The sequence below is a fragment of the Myxine glutinosa genome, chromosome 1 (genome assembly GCF_964187855.1).
Source record: "Myxine glutinosa chromosome 1, kmMyxGlut1.1, whole genome shotgun sequence".
NCBI lineage: Eukaryota > Metazoa > Chordata > Myxini > Myxiniformes > Myxinidae > Myxine > Myxine glutinosa.
The window spans coordinates 84,973,605-84,997,654 of record NC_136261.1 but is presented as its reverse complement, the minus strand read 5'-3'; the positions used below and the strand labels follow the sequence as shown (position 1 = coordinate 84,997,654).

General features: G+C 44.1%; 1 protein-coding gene across 10 annotated transcripts in view; it reads left to right on the top strand.

Annotated features, from left to right (window-relative positions):
* Window positions 1-24,050, top strand: part of BTBD10 (BTB domain containing 10) — a 94,742-nt gene continuing 70,692 nt past the window's right edge. For 2 of the 10 annotated variants that reach the window (XM_068114303.2, XM_078774066.1), the window contains exons 1-4: window positions 970-1,017; window positions 1,140-1,237; window positions 7,879-7,926; window positions 8,085-8,256. In XM_068114303.2, the coding sequence (XP_067970404.2) occupies window positions 8,150-8,256 (107 nt within the window). In that variant the 5' untranslated portion in view covers window positions 970-1,017; window positions 1,140-1,237; window positions 7,879-7,926; window positions 8,085-8,149. Of the gene's footprint in view, window positions 94-275; window positions 369-827; window positions 901-969; window positions 1,238-7,878; window positions 7,927-8,084; window positions 8,257-24,050 lie in introns of those variants that run through there. The other 8 variants (XM_078774040.1, XM_068114312.2, XM_078774071.1 and 5 more) reach the window with 8 other exon arrangements.

The following is a 24,050-nucleotide window of genomic DNA, read 5'->3' as shown; positions in this document are numbered from 1 at the left end:
AAAAATATATTTTATTGCGCGAGTTCCATAAAAATAGGAAACCCGTCTTTAAAGAAGACATGTTGAAAGGATTCACTGATTCCTCGGCCACAGGTAAGTCCTCCTGTTGTTTTTTAGAATACTCATCAATACCTGCTCATTTTCTAAGTTTAATGCTAATCCAGCCCGGGAACGGTCACTCCGACGAATAACATGGTAGTCTGAGTTGAACAAAGCAAAAACATCTGGGGACTGACTACTGGGAAGGAAATGGAAAACCACCCACTATAACCCTTGCCCAGGAACTGTTTCGGCTTTCGGCCCACGGAGGTGTCTATTTATAACTCCGTGTTTCGGCCCCACAGACGTACAACGGAGAGTATGGGACAGTACGTTGGTGGTCACTGACACTATATTTGGATCAAAAATGGCGCTGCTGGATGTAACGTAACCTATTTTGCAATGAGATTCATTTCCTGGCTCTTTAATTCCCTTCTTTCATATATTTAATATTTCGACACGAAGATTTATTGCTTTTGTCGACGCTTTCATCAATAATAATTGACATAAATCTCATATTCGTGTAATTTGATTTTATATTCTAACAAAATACTTCCATGGATGAGGTGCTTGGATCACTGTTTGATGAAAAAATCTTAAGGCACCGGCCGCCATATTGGTACTCACCACAACGTGAAAAAGTCAAATGAAAAAAAATGAAAGATCAGTTAATTTTTTTTTTTTTTTAACCTGCTCTTAATACTCATCACAACGTGAAAAATTTCTATAAGAAATTAAAACTTAGTTTCTTTAAAAACTTCATAATCTTAAAAAAAAATTCCACGTTGTTTACAAATGAACATGTGTAAGGAGTTCCAATATGGCGACCGTGTGGCGTCATCAGCAAATGCACTCTCATCGGTAGGTAGTTCCTTCATATTGTAGGACTTGGTGATTGAGTTATTCAAATAACAACAACAACAACAACAAACACAATTAATGTTGGTCCACTGGGGGCGGTATTTCTGGTGAATCGTGGTACAGTATTTCTTAAATATATAGTAGTTTTTCCCCGAGTTACATTTATTGGTACTTCGACATCGACGATTGGCCTGTTCATTTTCTCCTCGTTTGACGACGGTCTTCTCCATTCTCTTCAGGGACTAAGGGTCATCCCAAAAGATCGGTGGTCTGGAGGAACGAGCTTGTTTAATGTTTGAAGCATGCTCAGGCCTACTCCGGATACGCATCGTTTACTGTAAGTGTAAGTGTAAGTGTAAGCTGTAGTCGTCGAGGTCTCTGTACGGTATTCTGTGAGCGACATTAGTCGTTGAAGAGACTACGGTAGTTGCAGCAATGATAGAGCGGAATGAGTACCGGAGAACCTTATTTGATTTGCCCGGAATTTTGGTTAATCAGGACTTTAGTGTTTCGATGAAATCGTGGTCTCTCATTCTCTCATTCTGTGATCTCTCATTCTGTGATCTCTCATTCTGTGATCTCTCATTCTGTGATCTTACAATCTTGGCAGGATTTTCTCTCTTCAGTCTTATGCATTGTGCACGACCATGCACTTTAATTGTACACCTCGTGTTGGCCTAATGGTTTGGGTGGCGGGTTTGGGATCCTTAGATCCTGAGTTTGAATCATGTTGAATTAACACCAGGTGGGGTTGACTCAGCCTGTCATCCTTCCGAGGTCGGCGAAATGAGTACCAGAAAACGTTATAGAGAGGCATTACATCAGCGGCAGACGCGCCCACTGAAAATGATGCAACCAGCAGCCGGGTGGCTGCACATTAACCACCACCCACTTTAATTGTGCATCATTTTATTTACTATACTGACAACTTTTTCAGAGTGCATATGCCACCACCTATCGACTTTAAACCATCCATCAAAGACTTACTAAGAAGAAAATAACTTGTAACATCTCCACAATGTTCATCCTTCAATTTCAAGCATCAACTTTACAGTTTCTATTGATACAAACAAAATGATCAACCAAAATTTTCATTCAAGTATTGTATTTAAATCTCCCTCCCACAGATCTCCCGATGTCCTTGCTCTCAAATGTTGTACTTGTGTGCTTCCCTCTCTCTCCCCATCTTGTCTCACTCACACTCCCATCTCCTGAATTTCTTTCTTGCGTATAAGTTCTGCTTCATCAAGATGAAGATTACCGCACTACCCTACATGTGCACATTGCCCTACATGTGCACATTGCCCAACATGTGCACGTTGCCCAACGTCTTTACGAGAACCACTTGCAACTGTCCATATATTGGTTCTTATTTGTGCGACACCTTTTGAACTTTTCTACACTTCCTCTTGACAGTGGCATGATGCACACGTACAAATGTTGCAACTATTGTGGATTTCCTTTACTCACTGCAAAGGTACAAACCCTTGTAGACATCCAGCTGATGCATGGCTTCATTGAGCAGGAGACAGATATTGTTTCTCGTCATCTTAGATTCACTGAATTCAGTGCGAAACGCTTCCTCACAGTGTCAACAAAAACTGAGGAACTCGTCTGATGGGACTATCAGAGATCGAAAGTTGGCCTTGAATGTCATATGCCCTGTTGTGAATGAAGAGCAGGGCGAGATCATCCAATGAGCACCACTTCTTAGAAAAGCCTTTCTGCAAATCAGGCACGATGACAGCAATTCGCGTCCACTGAGGATTCTGCGACGCACATAACCAGAGATGTATGCTGGTGTGTTCTGCTGAGGAGGCCCGAGTTGAACATTAGGAATTGCAACATTTATTCTATCTGTGCTGAACAGGTGTGACAACCTGCACTGATCGACTCGTTCGTTTCTGGTTGGTGACTGCATCGTCAGAATGAATTTGTCTGAGTCTGGTGAGCAATTTGCTCCAGCAGCCGATTTGATTAATTCAGCGACCATCACCATCCTCAAGGCACATATGAATTCCTTTGCAGATGGATTGTCTCTGCACCACCTTTCCTCCTTTATTGTTGAGAAGAGGTTCTCTGCGACGTCCTGGTTCAGACGAGAAGTGGATAAATATTTCATGTCAAAATCTGATTGAAACTGCTCTCACAACTGTGTTACGCAAGATATGGCAAGTTATTATTATTATTTTTTTGGATGGCATGGCTATGGAGATTGACATTATAACCTGCATTGTAGGCATGGGCATTCGCTAGATAAATTTCAGAGGAGGGGCGGGGGGGGGGGGGGGGAGGTAGGCAAAAAAATTCAAAACGGGGACAAAAATTGTGTGACTTGTCCTGTTGAAGCTCCCAGACATCAAGTTCACAAAAACGATAATTAACCACAACTTTTCGCTGAAACATACATAATTCGGTAAATTCGAGCCTACTAAAGTGTGTAATAAGGGATTTGCACAGTTTGGTGAGATTTTACATTCAAATCGTGTTTTAAGGTGGAGTGTGCAAAACATAAAAGTCGGTCCAAAGGACCTGCTATCTTTATTTTACGTGCTTCAGCGTAGCCTGGTGTTGGCTTAGCGGTTAGGGTGCCGGCTTGGGATCCGAGGATCCTGGGTTCGAATCCCGGTTGATCGCTGAATTAACACCAGCAGGGTTGACTCAGCCTGTCATCCTTCCGAGGTCGGCAAATTGAGTACCAGTTCACTGGTAATTCCCTGTGTGTCACAAGGGGTGACTAACAGGGTTGGCGGCAGGAAGGGCATCCGGCCATAAAACATTGCTTCAAAAAGGGGACCACGGTGCCCAAAAAAGGCAACCCCTACTCTGCAGGGAAAAATGGCCTCTAAAGGTGGTTCTTTTTTCTTTTCTTCAGCGTATAAGGGAAAATGGGGAGAGGTCCGGAGGTGAGGGGGGGGGGGGGTGGTTGGCAGTTACCCCCCTCCTGCAACCTCCCCTTTGGACGTACATGATTGTAGGTAGGCCTATAGGGTCTAATGTTTCATGCCTTGCTCTGAGCTAGCGTTGCTTGCGCAGTTGCTTACTAAAATGGCGGCTGAGCACGACCATTGGATACTTCCCGTTCACGGCTGAGTAGTTCATCTTGTTCTGCTCCAATATCTTTGCCATTAACCCGACCCATCCCAAGTAATTCCGAGCAGATTACTGTTTCCTTCCTCTATCATCCCCTCTCTTCATCCTCCTCTATCCCATGACTCTTTTTACTCCTCTATACCCTCCCTCTTCATCTTCCTCTATACCCTCCCTCTTCATCCTCCTCTATCAGGAATGAAAACTGCCACCTGCACTCTTGACCCCATCCCCTCCAGCTTTGTCAAAGCCTCCCTCCCTGCTCTCTCTCCACTTATCATTGCAACAATAAACTCCTCCCTGTCTACAGGCATCGTCCCACCTTCCCTCAAAATTGCTGCTGTTACCCCCATTCTAAAAAAACCTGGTCTAAACCCTGACACCCTAAACAACTTCAGACCCATCTCCAACCTACCCTTTCTGTCAAAAGTTTTGGAACGCGCTGTAGCCACTCAACTCAAACATCATCTCTCTGCCAATAACTTGTATGAAACATTCCAATCCGGATTCCGCTCCAACCACAGTACTGAAACTGCTCTCCTCAAAATCACCAACGACCTTCTCCTCTCCTCTGACGCTGGCAACCTCAACATTCTCGTCCTCCTCGACCTCAGCGCTGCCTTTGACACCATCGATCACACTATCCTCCTCACCCGACTTGAATCCACCTTTAACGTCACCGGCACTGCCCTCTCTTGGATTAAATCATACCTCTCTGACAGATGCCAGTTCATCTCCATCAATAACTGCAAATCCCCCACTGCTCCCCTCCCCCAAGGTGTCCCCCAAGGTTCAGTTCTTGGCCCCCTCCTCTTCATCCTTTACCTGTCCCCGCTCGGTCACTTAATCCGCCGTCATGGTCTCCAATTCCACTGCTTCGCTGATGACATCCAGCTTTTCATCTCCACCAAGTCCGTCTCCACCGACACCCACTCTATCCTGACAAACTGCATCACTGAAATAAAATCCTGGCTTCAAATCAACTTCCTCAAGCTTAACTGTGATAAATCCGAAATAATCATCATTGGCCCAAAAACGCTCACAAAATCCACCCATAACTTTGCCCTCAACATCGACGGTATCCCAGTATCCACCTCCCCTCACATCCGGAATCTTGGCGTCATCTTTGACCAAACCCTTTCCTTCGACAAATACACTAAACAGATCACAAAGTCAGCCTTCTTTCACCTGAAAAACATTGCCCGTCTCCGCTCATCCCTCTCCTCCACGGCTGCAGAAACCCTCATCCACGCCTTCATCACCTCCCGTCTGGACTACTGCAATAGCCTCCTCTATGGTTCACCCTCAAAAATCACCAATAAACTCCAATACATTCAGAACTCCGCTGCCCGTCTACTCACTCATTCCCGGACCCGTGACCACATCACCCCCGTCCTTTACAAGCTTCACTGGCTCCCCATCCCCCAGAGAATCCAGTACAAAATCCTCCTCCTGACATACAAAGCCCTCCATAACCTGGCCCCATCCTACCTGGCTGACCTCCTCTCCAGACACACTCCCACCCGCAACCTCCGCTCTGCTGGTACCAACCTCCTGACCCCCTCCATCCGGACCAAATTCAGATCCTGGGGGGACAGGGCCTTCTCCATCGCTGCTCCCACCCTCTGGAACTCACTACCTCACACCATCAGAGACTCCTCCTCACTCACCACATTCAAAACATCACTAAAGACCCACCTGTTCAACGCTGCATTCAACATTCAACCCACAGCATTTAACCCCTGACTATCTCTTCTCCTTCTCCCTCCTTTTGCTTTAAATATTTCCCTATTGATTCTTGTCTTGTCTTTTTGATTCTTGTCTTATATATATGCCGTATATCGCTGCTGTTTGTTTTCTTGATTCTTGTCTTTTTGCAATTGTTGTTTTCATGTATTGTTATGCATTATGTTTTCCACTCTGTCAAAGCGCCTTTGGGCTTCTGGAAAAGCGCTATACAAAATAAATGAATTATTATTATTATTATTATCATCCCCCCTCTTCATCTTCCTCTATCCCATCACTCTTTTTACTCCTCGATACCCTCCCTCTTCTTCCTCATATATCCTCTCCCCTCTTCTTCCTACTCTATCCCCCCCACCACCGTCTCCCTCTTCTTCTATTCCCTCCTCTTCTATGTTCCTCCTCTATTCCCCCTCCTCTTCTTCCTCTTATATCCTCTCACCCTCCCATTATTCTCCTCTAGATTGCTCTTCTTCCTCCTCTATCCTGCCGACATCTTCCTCTTCTTCCTCCTCCATTCCCCTCCTCTTCCTCCTCTATCATGCCCACCATTCTCCTCTTCTTCCTCCTCTATCCTGCCCACCATCCTCCCCTTCTTCCTCCTCTTCTATCCCGCCCATCCTCTTCCTCCTCTTCTTCCTCCTCGATCCTGCCCACATTCCTCTTTTTCCTCCTCGAACTTTTTCCTCCTCGATCCCACCCACCCTCCTCTTTTTCCTCCTCTCTATCCTGCCCATCCTCCACCTCTTCTTCCTCCTCCACCTCTTCTTCCTCCTCCTCTATCCCACGCCCTCTTCCAGACAAGGAGCAAACGTGTGAATACATAACCTCCGACCACATTCCTTGGTGGAGGTATATATTACAATTTAATGAACTAGGGCATGCCCGTACTATATCTATATCTAAAATTATATCCCCCCCCTCTATTTACATGAAATGGTTTGGTCCAAAGCGAACGGCTTGCGAGTGGTGACAATCCCCCCCCTCTATAGTCTATTTACATGCAATGGTTTGGTCCAAAGCGAACGGCTTCCGGAGTTTGGTAAAGAAATCGCCATCGCGTGCACAAACGCGCAGGAAAGCGAATGAATCGCAAATTCGTTTTTATTAGTTGTAAAACATAGTTTAACGCCAACATAGTTTGCAAACGTGAAATAAATGAATACGCTCTCAAATGTGCCATCCGAGGCAGAGTGTGCCCGCCACGTTCGGCACACGCGATCGTTCGCTGCTCTCTGATTGGTTGAATCGTTTTTTGGACATAGCTCGGTAAGTAATTGTCCGATTAATATGAAACCTTGAAAAGGCACATCCTCGGGTCCCCAGCAATATACCTGGCAAGTTAAAAGTATATCGGACCCGTGGTTGTCGAGAAACAGCGGTCACAGACAAACAAACGTACAGACAGAGATTACTGGAATTATAGATAGATAGTGCTATTAACAGTTTGTTAATCCGCAAGCATTTCTCTGACTTGGGTAGTGAAATGTAACTTGATGTAGCTGTGATTTTTATATCACAAGTAGTTAAGGGGCCGAGTGGGGTAAAATTTGAGTAAAATAGATTTTTTGATTTTTTCATGTCAAAATACTCTATGATGTATGTTCTTTCAGAAACATCTGTGCTCTCATGAATATTCATAAACTTGTTATAACTCAAAAGCTAATCAGAATTTCTTCAAATTTGGTCAGAATGCCAGGTTTGAGGTGTTGAGTGAATTAGTGATGGCTTTTAGAGATACCCCTACTTTAAAAAAAACTATGAAGTAAAATGTCACCTTTTTCTGTTTCTACAAAAAATAATCAGTGTGCAGCTGAAATAAACTGATTTGAAGAAAAGCCATCATTGAAATATTAGGACATCCCTATAATATGTAAAACTGAGGAAAAAAAGTAGATTGCCTGCGTTAGTTGTATGGGGTTACAATTTTGCTGACAAAATGCAAAAATGTAAATTTTCAATTGTGTTGAGGAAAATAAATGTAATTTCCTTATTTGAAGGTGTATTGTCTCAATTCTTCAATTTTTGTATTCTCCAGATTGTCAGCTTTCCAGTGATGTATGGTTTGTAGGGGGTAGCTTGTCTGTGAGTGTAGATATGTGCATTTGTTTGATGGCGTTTAAAACCCTGCGTTTTATCCCACAGAGCATTGGCCTCCAGATAACCATTTTCTTGACTTGCATTACGGATCTTGTAAGTAGAAATAGATCATGCGACTTTTAGCTCATGGATCTCAAAATGTGCTTTTATTTTATGTGTTTTTTATAAGAGACCAAGTCTTTTTTTTTCTTCTTTTTTTTTCAAAAGTCTCAAAATCAAAAGAAAAGGCTCCTTTTTGTGCATTTCTGCAGGACAACCGGGTTGACTGTTTCCCAGGCGTGTTGAATGCATTGTTTTCTTGCACTGGTTACTGGGAATGGCTGGCCTCCCACACTGTTACGATAGCAACAGCAGTGATACAGAATATTGGGAGCAGCAGGTGGACACTCTGGGCCGGCGGCGACGCTACTCGAAAAGGCACAGGTACTCCCCACTCGTTCCAGGATGGTTTTTTTTTTTGGGACATGCAGTGAGGGTTTTTTTTGATACACGAGTGGGCTTGTTGGTCCATTGCATTGATATTCACGGCCTTGTAGCATACCTGTTTGCTTTAGTGCTTCAACATTAGCTTGCCTTTCACCAAACACAGGTGTGCTTCGCCCAAGGTGGGGTGGGGTTGGATTATACGTTCGTTTTTATTATTGCCAAATGATGCTACTATTATTATTGGCAATATTATTAGCATTAATTAATACATGCTTTGCTGCAATGTTGTCATTCTTTTTGTTATTTATTACCTTCGCCTGAGGAGAGGGTATTGCATTTGTGTCCTTTTGTCTGTCTGTCTGTTTGCTTGTCCGCACAGAATAAATATGATTTACTCTGCAACCATTGGTCCGATTGACAGGAAATTTTCACCGTAGGTGCAACTCCACCTTTATAATTTTATAATGATAATTATGAAGTCATAGGTTACATGGTATGGGCGCCATCTTGGAAAAAACGAAAAACTTTGCACCTCTATATCTCCAAAATAAATAGAAAAAATTTAGACATGGCTCATTGTAAAGAACTCTCCATGGGAAATAAAATGTTAATGATGTCATTGGTGCCTCCATTATGACGTCATAATTCGACAAGTACAAAACTTCATCTGATAAAGATGAAATTTCTTGATCGTCATTTCGGGATAAATTGGTGGAGGAAAAAATAAAATGATGACGTCATCGGTCATGTGGTTCTTCTGCCATATTTGTTTTAACACAAAAGCCTTAAAAACCACTGAAAACACGTCCTGGGAGGGTCTGCAATCTGACTGCTCTTTCTAGTTTTGCAATTGGATTGCCATGCTGTGGAAGGACTTATTAAGCTGATCTATACACCTTAACATGGCACGCATTTATAACGTGAAGATTCTTCCGGATTCATTGTAGTTAATTGGCCTAATCAACTCGAGAGATAATGACGATCATTTCGATGTATCACACTCCACATCAGAAAGCTCCAGTACTGTATAACTCCACAAAAAAAAACATGACACACACACACACACACACACACACACACACACACACACACACACACACACACACACACACACACACACACACACACACACACACACACACACACACCTCATCCATTTATAGTAGAAGCTTGGATGAGGTTTTAATAATAATTTGTGTAAAGTTAATTCCTAGTTTAATTTTCTCTTTGAAAAGTAAATTAAAACCCTTTCGCTGGTCGTGTTACTGATTACTGCAACGTTCGGTTATTTCTTACCTGCAGTGTATTTTTATTTTATTTTTCCAACTCAAGTTGATTTGTCATTTGCACTCATCTTTCTAGACCTTGTTTTCTTGTGAACTCTTGTTTGAAATCCAGGTTGCCATCTCAGACAAATTTATTTATCACAATAGTAGTTTAGAGTTTAATTGTGGACTAAGCTTGTTGGAAAATCAATTGCACGAATGCATGGTTTCAACGTGAAAAGTTACATTATCTCATGTGGTTAATTGAGTGTCATTAACATTTCCCTCTTACCCTAGCCATCCTCCTGTGTTTAATTTGATTACTGAAAAGGCATTTATGTGCATCACCGTGTTTACGTTGGTCAAAACTATTGTTCCGAGCACAGGCTTAAATTCCTAGTTGAAACTCATCTGCCATTAACCTTTTAATCATGTGATTATATGCATGTGACAATGTGACATGCTATTGTAACTTTATTGTCCCCCGTCGCACCGCGGAGCGAAAGGGGGACTATGGTTTTCCCCTCCGTCCGTGTGTGCGTGCGTAAGCGAAAGACCGCATTCGAATTTGGTGTGTGGGTGCAACCCACGTCAAAATCCAAGATGGCCGCCGCCATGTATGTCTGATGCCATGTATGTCTAAACCTTGTGAGCTGAATATCTTGAAAAATAAGCGAAGTACCAACTTCTAATCTGGTGTGTGGGTGTATCTAGGCACAAGGAAGAACGCTATTGAAAATTGGGTCGCCACGTCAAAATCCAAGATGGCCGCCACCATATATATGTCTGAACCTTGTGAGCGGAATATCTTGAAAAATAAGCGAAGTACCAACTTCTAATCTGGTGTGTGGGTGTATCTAGGCACAGGGAAGAACCCTAGTGAAAATTGGGTCGCCACGTCAAAATCCAAGATGTCCGCCGCCATGTATGTCTGAACCTTGTGAGCGGAATATCTTGAAAAATAAGCGAAGTACCAACTTCTAATCTGGTGTGTGGGTGTAACTAGGCACAAGGAAGAACGCTATTGAAAATTGGGTCGCCACGTCAAAATCCAAGATGGCCGCCGCCATGTATGTCTGAACCTTGTGAGTGGAATATCTTGAAAAATAAGCGAAGTACCAACTTCTAATCTGGTGTGTGGGTGTATCTAGGCATAAGGAAGAACGCTATAGAAAATTGGGTCGCCACGTCAAAATCCAAGATGGCCGCCTTGTGTCTTCCACTTTGTCAACTCGCATCACTTCACCGACGGGGGACCTAGGCGTAACGCTTGTTATTATTATTGTCCCAAGAACTTGTAAATTGACACCATTGACTTTTATCATCAATATACAGGAGCTTAGACAGTGATGAAACCAAGTTGTTCATTTATATGTAGTTTTTGTTCATACCCATCTTTGCACATCATCTGGTTGCTTGTCTGCAAAACACTGTAAGACAGCTCTAATTAAATCTTCTTCTGATTCTTCTTCCTCTTCTGCTTCTTCTTCTTCTTTCTCTTCTGCTTCTTCTTCTTCTTCATTCCAAGTCTAATATCCATCATATTGAATTAAACTCACCCGAGCAGTATTCCATAATTCCTGGGTTTAAACTTGTCTGAATGATGTAATTACATCTGGGGACCATTGGGAATTTGTTGCTTTTACCTATTATGCTGCTGCAAGAATCATTTAATTTTAAACTTGAGGTAGTTTTGTGTTCTGATCAACTGTAGGTTGGTTATTTTTGGAAATTGTAAAGATGGCCCTGCCACAGCAGCCACATAAATTATTTCTGCCAAGTTGAAGACTGAACCATTCTGTTTCTTGCAGTTTCGGCATGGCATGGCATGGCATGGCATGGCATGGCATGGCATTGCTTTGTACGAGTATTTAAACGGTCAACTTGGGGACTGCAAATGTTGACTCGGTTTATACCCCTCTTGGTTTTCTTTATTGAGCCTTTTTTGGGCCATGTCTCATCACTCAAGTAAACATTCATTAAGCCATTTATAGGCAGATGTTTACATGGCACAAGATGTTTGTATTGCTTGGTGTGCATTGTATTGCTACAGCAGTTTGGGGAAGCGCAGTGTGACATGTCCTTTTCTTATACCTCTGCTGACAGAGGAATTGTGTTTTCGGGTTGCCTGTGCGTCATCATACATTTTCGTAACCGTGATAACTTACGAACTGCTGAAGGGATATAAGTCAAACATGGTGAAAGTATTGTTACGGACGCGGTTTAGATGTTACTTTGGGCCGAGCGGATGGTCCACCGCGACCGTTACAGGATCCCCAATTGGCCCGACTCCCCCAACGTTGACCAGATCGCACCACAGATATTCAATCGGGAAACCTCTAAAGCGACCGAAAGAGAAGGAAGAGAGAAGAAGACAGAGTACGGAGGAATAACAGGATTTATTATGTATTTTCACAAGCCAGAGCAACGAGAGCAATCGGTTATATTCAGCGAATGGAAGGAGCAGATACACAGTGCATCGTTAGCTTATACTAGTCAATTTACTTAACCCCAGGACAACGATTAGGACAGACGACGTTCACACTTACACGGGGGATATTGCAGGCAGGTATGGCTTGAGGATGGATGGTTGTTTTTGGGAGGCAATGGAGGGTCCAGCGGGGATTGCTGCCTGGCGCGTCCTTTTCGTGGCCTGCGGCCCCTTAGCTGCCCCCTTAGCTGCAGCGCAGCTGGTCGCACGATGGCTCGCACACACCTGCTCGTTCAGGCGTCTTCCTTCTCCCCAGCAACAACGAGGGACAGCAAGCAAGAGGACGGGGTCAAAGCAAGAGCAAGAGGAGCAAGAGGAGCAAGAGCTGGAGGGGCAAGAGGGTGGAGTGCGTCCCGCGGCGGCTTATATTGGTTTCCTCACCGAACCTTCGCGCACTTTCTCGGGGGTTCCCGCTCCGCCCTCTCTTAGCCAAAACCCCTTGTTCTGGGTTGGATGAGCAGGGCCGACTTACTCCTCCCCCCTATGACGAGGGGGGCGACCCGTCTTCTCTAGCCACTCCCCTTGTTCGTAATGGCCGCAAATGGCGAAAACCGGTCAGCAGCTGCAGGTAAGGCGCCGTCACTTTGCTCATCAGTTCAGTACTGCAATAAACGGTTGCTGTGAAAGCTCAAGTGGGGGAATCCCTGGCACTTGAGCTGCCATGGATCATCGGAGGGGCCTACACTTTATTTCGTTTGATGCAATGCAGAGTCAATCTAGTGGGAAACACATATTTAGCCTACATAGAATAAGGAAATAAACTATTTAAAAAGATATATCGTGGCCTGTGTGTAAGTTTCATGGAATTAACTAGGAGGACGGCTGCGACCATTATTTACATTACGAGGGTGTTACACACAACAAAACCATACTTTTCACATTCGTTACACTTTCTCCAAAATTGTTACACTTCTCAAAACCGTTACCCTTCTCAAAACCGTTACACTTCTCAAATTCGTTACAGTATGTATAATAATGTTAAGATAACTGATTAGATTATGCAGTCAAGATGTCAAAGGCCAGAGTTCCCATTAGGGAAAAATTATGTTACCATGCTAACGTGTGAACCAGTGATGTGAGTTTGATCAACTTGGTATAAGTACAGTGCCTATAGAAAGCCTACACCCCCTTTCAAAATGTTCACCTTTTGTTGCCTTATAGCCTGGAAATAAATTGCATTGAATAAGACTTTTTCCACCTTTATTTACACATCGTAACCCAAACTTCCAAGTGAAAAACTAATTCCACAAATTTCAGAAAATAAATGAAGAATACAAAACTAGAATATCTTGGTGAGATCAAGTGTCCCACCCCCTCAGTTATATTTGGTAGAAACAGCTTTGACAGCAATTACAGCTGTGAGTCTGTTGGGGTAGGTCTCTACCAACTTTGCACACCTTTATTGTCTCCCGTCGCACCGCAGAGCGAAAGGGGGACTATGGTTTTCCCGTCCGTCCGTGTGTGCGTGCGTGTGTGCGTGCGGGCGTGCGTGCGTGCATAAGCGAAGGACCGAATTCTAATTTGGTGTGGGTGCAACCCACGTCAAAATCCAAGATGGCCACCGCCATGTATGTCTGACGCCATGTATGTCTGAACCTTGTGAGCGGAATATCTTGAAAAATAAGCGAAGTACCAACTTCTAATCTGGTGTGTGGGTGTATCTAGGCATAAGGAAGAACGCTATTGAAAATTGGGTCACCACGTGAAAATCCAGGATGGCCGCCACCATATACAGACTTGGCATTTAATATGGAATATTTTTTTTTTCTTGACTTGGGTTTACTTTCTTAACTCAGTATATCAATCTGGTGAGTTTCTTTTACCCTTTGGTGATTTATTTGTTAAAAGAACCATGTCAATGATTGTCTGTCGCAGCAAGAAGTCAACAACAGGATTATATCACAGGTGGCGTGGCAAAATGTACGGACAGGTGCATTTGTTGATTGGCTTCACAGTCGGGTATACAAGGGTTGTTGCGTTCAGTATTAGTGGAAAACAACTGCTGCACGTCTCCAAAGGTTATTGCCGCTTCCTCTGGAGATGGTCCGTCAACTCGACAATGCTGTTTGTCATGGAGTGTTGGTTTTTACGAAATTACGGCATGAAACAGCATGCTATTGCTCGGCAGTATGGCATCACTCAAGGTCAGGTGTCAAAGATCCTGAAATGAAATGCTCAGAGGGGTGTCCCTACTCAAATACCGAGGCCAGGACGTCCCCGCAGAACCACAAGGAGGGATGATCGCCAGCTGCACCGGTTAGTCTGCAATGGCCGTACCAAGTCAGCTAATCGGCTTAGGGCTGAGTGGCAACAACTGACAAATGTGCCTGTATCCAGAAGGCTATTCAACCAACGACTGGTTCAAGCAGGCTATCATGCCAGGCGTCCCCTGAGAAAGCCACGCCTGACCAGACAACACCGCCAGCGCCGATTGCAGTGGGCCAGAGAGCACCGTCAATGGCAGCCAGGACACTGGAATCATGTGATCTTCAGTGACGAGTCCAGATTTCTGGTCTATCGTCAATATGGCCGTGTCCGAGTGCGCAGACAAGTGCATGAAGCCTACAACAAAGATTGTATATAGTGCCAAGAGTCCAAGCTGGAGGTGGTGGGGTGACCGTTTGGGCTGCTTTTCATGCAGGGGGCAAAACTGACCTGGTTGTTCTGAATGGAAACCTGAACCAGTTCAAGTACAAGGCCATTCTGGAAGAAACATTGCTTCCATTTGCTCGTACAGCCTTTCAAGGAAACTTTGTCTTCCAAGATGACAATGCATGGCCTCATCGTGCTCGCATGATCCAACACTTTCTTGCTGACCGTGGTGTAGAGCATGTGGAGTGGCCTGCCATGTCCCCGGACATGAATCCGATAGAGAACTTGTGGGCAGAATTAACGCGTCAAATCGACAACTTGGACCAGCAGCCGACCTCTGTGCGTGCATTGCAGCAGACTATTGTCACTGCATGGCAAGCGATTCCTGTCCAAACCTTGGCAAATCTCATGAACAGCATGCCTCGATGTGTACGTGCTCTCCTGAGTGCTCGTGGGGGTTACACGAAGTACTGAACTGTAATTTTATTGTCCGTAATCCCAGTCATAATTTAGCTTTTGTTTTTGTTGAAATTTTTTTTGGCTAATGTGCAAAATAAAGAGATACTTCTGTAAAACGTACAGAAGTTTAACACAGTACTGCCGTGAATTGAGTTCGATATCAGTTTACATCACTTTCAAGGATCAATTTATTTGCTTCGAAATGTCAAATGTGGTTTTTGTTTCTTTTGAAGGTCACATTAACAAAATCTAGAATAATTTCAACATAATTCCAATGAACTTTTGGTTCTAAGTCATCTTCAAAAGTAAGTTCACCCCCACAAAAAAAAAATTCCATATTAAATGCCAAGTCTGTATATACATACATTCACGTGAAAAAGTAAGTACACCCCATGTAAAGTTTTGACTTTTTCAACGTATTTCAACATACAGCTATTTGATCTTCATTTCAACAATATTGATAGATAAAGGTGAAATAATATAACAAATATCATGAAACATTTACATTATGTAGTCCATTGTATAATTTAAATAAACATAATTGCAAATTTTGCATGTGGAAAAAGTAAGTACACCCCGACATTTATCACTACTTCAAATACCTAAAATTAGAATCAGGTGCACCAGCTCAGGTGCAAATGATTAGAACATCGTTAGAGAGGATCTTGGAGGAACCTGTCTTATTTAAACTACAGACATTTCGTTTGGTTTGCTCTTTGTTGTTGAAGTGTGCGGCGTCACCATGCCTAGATCAAAAGAGCTCTCTGAGGCCTTCAGAAAGAAGGCTATAGATGCCTACGAGTCTGGGAAGGGATTTAAAAAGATCTCCAAACAATTTGAAATCGATCATTCGACTGTCTGGAAGATCATCTACAAGTGGAGAAGATTCCAAACAACTGCCAACTTGTTCAGGCCAGACCGCCCCAGCAAGTTCAGCCTGAGAGGAGACCGCAAGATGCTGAAAGAAGTCTCTAGGAACCCCAGAATGTCATCACGAGACCGACAGGTAGCTCTTGCCACTGTTGATGTCAAAGTGCACGAGTCTACCATTAGAAAGAGGCTGCACAAATTTGATCTACATGGGAGGTGTGCCCGGAGGAAACCTTTGCTGTCCAGAAAGAACATCAGGGCAAGACTAAAGTTTGCCAATGAACACCGATGCAAAGACCAGCACTTCTGGAAAAATGTGCTCTGGACAGATGAGTCAAAGGTAGAGCTATTTGGCCACAATACCAGAAGACATGTTTGGCGAAAACCAAAGACAGCATTTGACCACAAGAACCTGATACCAACTGTAAAGCATTGTGGTGGAAATATTATGGTTTGTGGCAGCTTTGCTGCATCAGGGCCTGGGCAGCTCACCATCATAGAATCCACTATGAATTCTTCATTGTTCCAGAGGGTGCTTGCGGATAATGTGAGGCCATCTGTTGGAAAGTTGAAGCTCAACCGAAGTTGGACCTTACAACATGACAATGACCCTAAACATACCAGTAAATCCACCAAGGAGTGGCTGAAAAGAAAGAAATGGAGGGTTCTGGAATGGCCAAGTCAAAGCCCGGATCTAAATCCCATCGAGATGTTGGGGGGGGGGGGGGGGGTGGGGGATTTGAAATGAGCTGTGCATGCAAGAAACCCCTCAAACATCGCACAGCTGAAATAATTCTGCATGGAGGAGTGGGAAAAAATTTCTCCCAGTCGATGTCAGAGACTGGTAGACAGTTATAAGAAACGCCTACTTGAGGTTGTTTCTGCCAAAGGGGGAAATACCACCTATTAGAGCCAAGGGTGTACTTACTTTTTCCACATGCGAAATTTGCATTTATGTTTATTTAAATTATACAATGGACTAAAAAATGTAAATGTTTCATGATATTTGTTTTATTATATTACCGGTATCTATCAATATTGTTGAAATGAAGATCAAATAGCTACATGTTGAAAAAGTCAAAACTTTACATGGGGTGTACTTACTTTTTCTCATGACTGTAGATACATAATATACGAGGGGCAGTCAATAAGTAACCTTAAAATATTTTTCACAACTTGTTTATTGCATGTATGTGTGTAACAACTGTTATTAGTCCCCTACCGCTGTACACCGGAGGGGACTATAGGTTTGCACTCCGTCCCTCTGTCCGTCTGTCAGTCCGTCAGTCTGTCAGTCCGTCATGCAATGAACAGCTTTCCGGACTTTTTGTCTAAACTCTTAATGCTAATGATTTCAGTCTTGGTACATGGTTTCCTCATGATAAGTTGCTTTTCAAGTTCGAACTTCACGACGTTTCGATCATTTTTGACAAAGTTATGGCACTTTGAACTTTGGTAATTTCCCCAACAGTTTTCCGGACTATAATTTGGAGTGCGGTAAGTCAAAGTTGTTAATATTTCTTGTTTTAACTCCAATTTACATTCTGTTTCCACTTTTAGTGAGAAGTAGGGGTCTGTGCAACCATTCATAAACTTTATTTGGTGCAAATTGGATAATTTTTAGCCGAGTTACCTCAGACCGTGAGTTGGTAATTATATAATTCACACAGTGCAATACATGCAGGCTGCTCCACGGAGCGACCTTGCGGGCTTATTTTAACTCCAATTTACATTCTTTTTCCCCTTTTAGTGAGAAGTCGGGGTCTGTGCAACCATTCATGAACTTTATTTGGTGCAAATCGGATAATTTTTAGCCGAGTTACCTCAGACCGTGACTTGGTCATTATATAATTCACACAGTGCAATACCGTACGTGTAATTTCCCCAACAGTTTTCTGGACGACAGACTGCCGGTAGGGGACAACTATTGCAGCGCAATACTCAGAATGCTTGATTTTCAACATAATCTCCATTGCATTCAATGCATTTTTTCCAGTGCTTTACTGAGGCTTGGATTCCTCTCGAAAAAAATAAACTTTTGGGTGCTTGTGTAGCCATTCATGCATCGCCTCTTGGGCCTCTTTGTCGGATCGGAAAGTGGTTCCACCAAGCGTGCCTCTTTAAGTGGCCCAAAGATGTGGTAATCCGAAGAGGCGAGGTCTGCCGAGTAGGGTGAATGAGGAAGACACTCAAAATGCAGGTCCTCATTTTGAGTTGCAGCTGTAGCGCGGGCAGTATGGGGCCGATCATTGTCATGCTGCAGCAAAACGCTGGTATTGAGTAGTCCACGACGTTTTTATCTGATTGCTGGTTTCAGATTATTTTTAAGGAGGTTGTAGTATGATTCACTTGTGACTGTGGCACCTCTGGGCATGTAGTGCTCTGCAAGTGGGCTTCGCCTATCCCAGAAGAGCGTCAGTATCACTTTTCCAGCAGACGGCTGTGTGCTGAATTTTTTGAGCTTCGGTGAAGTTGAATGGTACCACTCTTTGCTTGCCCTCTTCTTTTCTGGCTGAAAGTAGTGGACCCAGCTTTCATCCCCAGTCACTACACGCTGTAAGAAAGCATCGCCTTCTGTTTCGTAACATCACAGAGTTCTTCACATGTGTTCACTTGTCGTTCCTTCAGTTCGGGTGTGAGTTGTCTCGGCACCCACCTTGCAGACACTTTGCGGAACCCCAGCACGTTGTGAATGATATGGTGCGCTGAACCATGGCTAATGTTCAATTCGGAGACAAGTTCATCCAGCGTAATGCGACGATTTTCCCTCAGCACGCGCTGCACTCCTTTTTTTTTTTTTTTTTTTTTTTTTTTTTTTTGTATACAACATCGAGGGTCGTGAAAGAGCTAGCAATAATCACACAAAAAGTCAAGCCGACACTTAAAACGCAAAATAAGGGGAGCGGTAGACAAGATGGGGAGAGAGGAGGAAGGACACAAACACAACATTTGAGAGCAAGGACATCGAGAGAACGGGGGGAAGTGGGAGAGGTATAAAACATATGGACACTGCAAGGACTTCCAGGAAAGAAGTTGGAATTTTAAAAAAGTGGATCTGTGGTGAATTAGCGGGGGTAGAAAAGATCAAGGTTTTGGATTGGGGAAGATAAGAGATGGTGGTGAACAGCTGTTTTAAAGACCTGTAGGGCGAAGTGGGATTGAAGGGAGTGTGGGAGTTTGTTCCAGAGGCGGGAGAAAAGGGGAATGAAAGAGTGAAGGTGAGCAGCGAGCCTAAACTTTGCCAGTTTAACTATAAGAGGGTTGCTGGCAGATCTTGTGCGACCTGTGGGAATATTTGGGGGGCAGAGCACAGAGAGAGCTGGGGGAGCAAGGCCGGAGAGGAGTCAGTAGAAGACAGAAAGACAACCAACCTTCCTGCGGTGAGTGAGTGAAAGGCCCTCGGAGTCAGCTTCATTGCAGGAGATTCCAATGATTCTGAAAGCTTTGGTTTCAACAGCGTGAAGCCGAGCTAAGTGTGAGACAGGAGCACCGGCCCAGAGGGGGGAACAGTATTCCATTGAGCTGCTGATGAAAACCTTGAATGTGGTGAGGAGCTCAGGTGTGCCAAGGAAGGACTTCGCACGACGGAGGATGCCCAGTCGGCGACTGGCTTTGGAGGCCAGCTTGGAAATGTGGTTTTCCCAAGAAAGATCATGGCAGATAGTGAGACCCAACAGCTTGAGCGACAGAACTTCTTGGAGAGGATTGTTGAGAAAGTAGATGGGAGGGTTTTCCAGTCGGTCTTTTCGGAGAGACATAGTAAGAGTGTGAGATTTGTCAGGATTCAAAGACATGTTCCACTTGTTTGACCAGTCTGTGATTTTGTCCAGGTCTGCAGAGAGTGTGGAGGCTGCAGACTGCGATCTGAGGGATGAGGATTGGAGTAGCAGAGAGGGGAGTCATCAGCAAAGAGATAGAGAGGATTTACCAGAGAGTCGGAGAGATCATTGATGAAGACCAGAAAAAGCACAGGGCCCAGGACACTACCTTGGGAAACTCCAGCCAGAACAGGAAGGGGAGATGAAAGAAATCCATTCAGGGCCACACGTTGACTACGACCAGAGAGTAAGTCCGCAAGCCATGTGTGGAGATTTCCATGGATACCATAGGAGGAAGTTTGGTGACCACGGCAGGGTGCTGGACCGTATTGAAGGCACGTGATATGTCAAGGGAGACAGGTCTGATTTCCTGTTTGGCATTGAGGACCTCCATCCATTGTTGAGACAGCAGAAGCAACATCTCCAGAATAGAATGACCTGGTCTGAATCCAAATTGATGATCGGAGATCAAGCCATTGGAGAAGAGGAAGGATTTGATATCCGAAGCAATGATGGATTCCATGACTTTGCTGATAATTGGGAGCAGGCTGATTGGTCTGTAGTTGTTAGGATCTGGTTTTGCACCTTTTTGTGTAAAGTGGTAATGTTTGCTGATTTCCAAGATGCTGGCAGATGACCTTGAGCAAAAGAGAGGGTGAAAAGAACAGAGAGAGGGTGAGATCGAGCGACGGAGCAGGATTTTAGGACCCGTGGGCTGATGCCGTCTGGTCCAGTTGCAGAATCAGAGTCGAGGTTTGACAAAAACTTCTCCACCTTGTCAGAAGAGAAGGACGCAGAGTCCAGGAGCAGTTTGGTCCGACTGGGTAAGGCGGGAACAGAGAGAGATGGGTTTGGGACACAATATTTTGAGGCAGACACAGAGTTGAGGCATTCGGCTTTGTCACATGTGGTGTCAACTGTGTAGCCATTTGAGATAAGGGATGGGATTGAAGGGGAACAAACACCAGACACAGAGTTGACCAGATGCCACCAGGATTTGGAGGAAGGAGAGAGGTTTGAGAGTTCATTCTTGAGTGTGGAGAGATAGTGCTTACTGGCGCTCCTGAGGGTAGACACACTTGTTCTGAGCTTGGTGGAAGGAACTGAGATTGCCTTCAGTTGGATTTGCCTCCAAGAGGCAAAGGCAAGTTGTATCAGGGCAACTGCCTCACCACAATATTCAGTGTACCATGGACGGGAGGAAGGGTAAGACAACTGAAGACAAGATGGGATAAATCTGTGCATGAGAGAAAGCTGTTTGCTTTGGAAGAATTGATGTCAGAGGCAGTAGAGATGGGAGACCAGTCCAGATGATTGATGGCTGCTTGCAGACCGTGCCAGTCGGCCTGAGTGAAATGCCAGACTCGTCGATGCTGACGAGGCTCTCTGAGAATGGCCAGAGAGATGTCCACTTTAACAAGCACATGATCAGAAGAACCAATTTGAGCAGAAGAAGAGCAGCAGACATTTGCAGGGAAGTTTGTCATAACCAAGTCGAGAAGAGAAGATACTCCATTGACTGAGATCCTGGTCGGGAAATTGACAGATTGTGTCAATCCCAATGAGTCGCAGAAGTCCTTTGCTGAGGTGCCATGGCTCGTGAGAGAGGAACCCACACCCAGCCAGCTGGCATGATGACAGTTGATGTCGCCACATATGAGGAAGAGAGAGTTTGGATGAGTGGATAGAAGTTGGTCCATGTTGTCAGACAGCGAAATGTAAATGGAGTCATCACTGTTTGGAGGACGGTACAGAACACATATGAAGAAAAGGTGGAAGCGGAGAGGAAGCCGTAGCCAGAGGTACACCTGGGTGGGGGGTGCAAGAGAGGGCAGTGCAAGGAGAGTGAGGAAGAGAGTTTTTGATAAAGATAGCAACCCTACGACCAGGACGAGGCTCAAGTCTATCATACCGGAGGAGGGAGTAACCAGGAAGAGATAATAAGGAATCGGAGACATCTTGAAGGAGGAAAGTTTCTGTTGAGCAGATCAAGTCTGGATTGTCAGACGCAACCTGAATGGAGAGATCAATCAGGTTTGAGTGAAGGCCCCGGATGTTTGAGGTCCATACCGTTAATGAGGAGAGAGGGAGCATCGGGTGCAGGACAGGGGAGGGGAGGGGTAGGGTCATATGAAGGATGATAGGGGGAGGTAGGAAGAGCAGTTGATAGTGTGTCAGAGATTACAGAAGAGTTACAAGAAAGGGAAGGATGAGGAGGACGAAAGGTTTAATGGTGATGGGATGAGGCACAGTGAAGGGTTGTTTGAGCGGGGGGGGGGGGGGGGGGGGAAGAGGAAAGTAGAAGGTTGGGCGAGATGGAGGAATGAGATAGAAGGAAGACAAAGTGGGGAGGAGGCAGCTTTGAGGAGGAGGGGGGAGGGGGAGAATTGGAGAGGGATGGGAGGGGGGGAGATTTGAAGGGGAGGGGTTGTGGGTGAAATTTGAAGGGGGGGGGTTGGGGGGGAGTTTTGAAGGGGATGGGTCAGGGGGGAGTTTAGAAAGTGGATGATTAATGAAAGATGTTTATAACATTTATATTATTTATAACATATATTTATTTATTTTATAACATATATTTATATAGTATATGTATGTTATTTATTATATCATTATATATTTACAACATGTTTATTTATTTAAAAAACATTTATAACAAATTGGGTTTATTGTGATTTTCAAGTTGGAGATCCGTTTAAGAATGATAGAGGAGGGGTGGAATGAATGTGAATTTAGAGCATGCAGTGAGGAAGAATTATAAGAGATTGATTTTTTTTTTGAAGTTGAATGAGTTGAAGAGGAAATTGAAAAGAGCCTTTTAAATAGGAATAAAAACAGCGTGTTTTAATGTACCACTGAATAAAACACTGCAGGGGAAAGTTTAAACATATTTAAACAGAACTGTGAAGAATAATCTTATATTCGCAAAAATACCAACGGGGAGAGGGCTGAGAGGGACAACCACGAGTCACGTGAACAGGGCAAAAGGTGGAAGGCAAGGAGATAATGGGGGCGGGGCGATACAGCGCATGTGGACAGAAGCACACGACGAGACAACAGCACATGTGGAGAAAGGGAAAAAAAAAAAAAATTGTTTGTTTTGTTTTGGGGGGGGGGGGGGGGGGAGAGGATGCTAAACATTAGACAAAGAGTAGATGTTCGGGGAAGTTCTTGGGAGAAGGGAAAAATCTAAGAACCAAGCAAAAACAGCAAAGGAAGGAACTTAAGTGAACAAACTTCGACGGGGGAAGCCTCAGGCTGCAAGGCCTCGCACGCGGTACAAACAGAAAACGATTCATTTATTACGAGTTACAGGAAATTCAAACCAAAATGAACTAGAAACTAACAATAACGCATTGGCGATAAAATAACGAGTGGAAATTTGACAAACACACAAATGGAAAAATAACTTAACTTTGGATGCCCGGAGAGAACAAAAAGTTGCCACCTCGATCGAGAAACCGGAAGCGGAAGCTCAACCATTTCTGGTGTGTCGGCTGTGTGAGGCCGGCCCGAGCGAGCAGCGTCTGCCACACTAGACACTCCACTTTTAAATTTCCTGTCCCAGTCGTTCACCTGCTGCAGTGATAAACATGTGTCACCATATTGCATCTTCATTCTGAGATGGATTTCACTGGGATTCACACCCTCACTTCCCAAGAAACAGTTGACAACGTTGCTCCTCCCTGGTGCATGCTTCTAAGGGAGCCGCCATCTTGGAACTGCTCGACTGATGTCGTACACTCAATGTTGCCAGATCTAAAACAGGCAAAACATGACTCTTACCCATAGATATAACATGTGTCGTCTACAACTACACACATTACATTCTCGAATTTATATCACCATTTTAAGGTTACTTATTGACTGTCCCTCGTGTGTATATATACACAAAGAATTAAGTTAAGCACCCCCCCGTTTTTTTACAACCTCGCACATTACAAGTTTGTTGTCGTCAAAACAGTGTAATATACCCATGATATTGCTATATTTTCTGGAGAAGTGATATTATGGTCACATAAAAACATAACAATCATGCCGTTTTCAATATTTTATTCTGAATAATTTAAGGTGAAATTTTTTGGGAATTTTAGGCATATTTTCACCTCAATTTAAGTATGGAGCTATAGGTCCATCACGGACAGTGTGGATGACGTTTATGTTTTCTAACGTACAGTCATTGTTCTGAGAAGACCTCTAGCGATCTTTGCGTCAATAACGTGTGTAGGACCCACGTGATCGGATCACTGACTCAACCCTACGTCTCATAGACCCTGTAAGCCGTCGTATGCGTTGCTG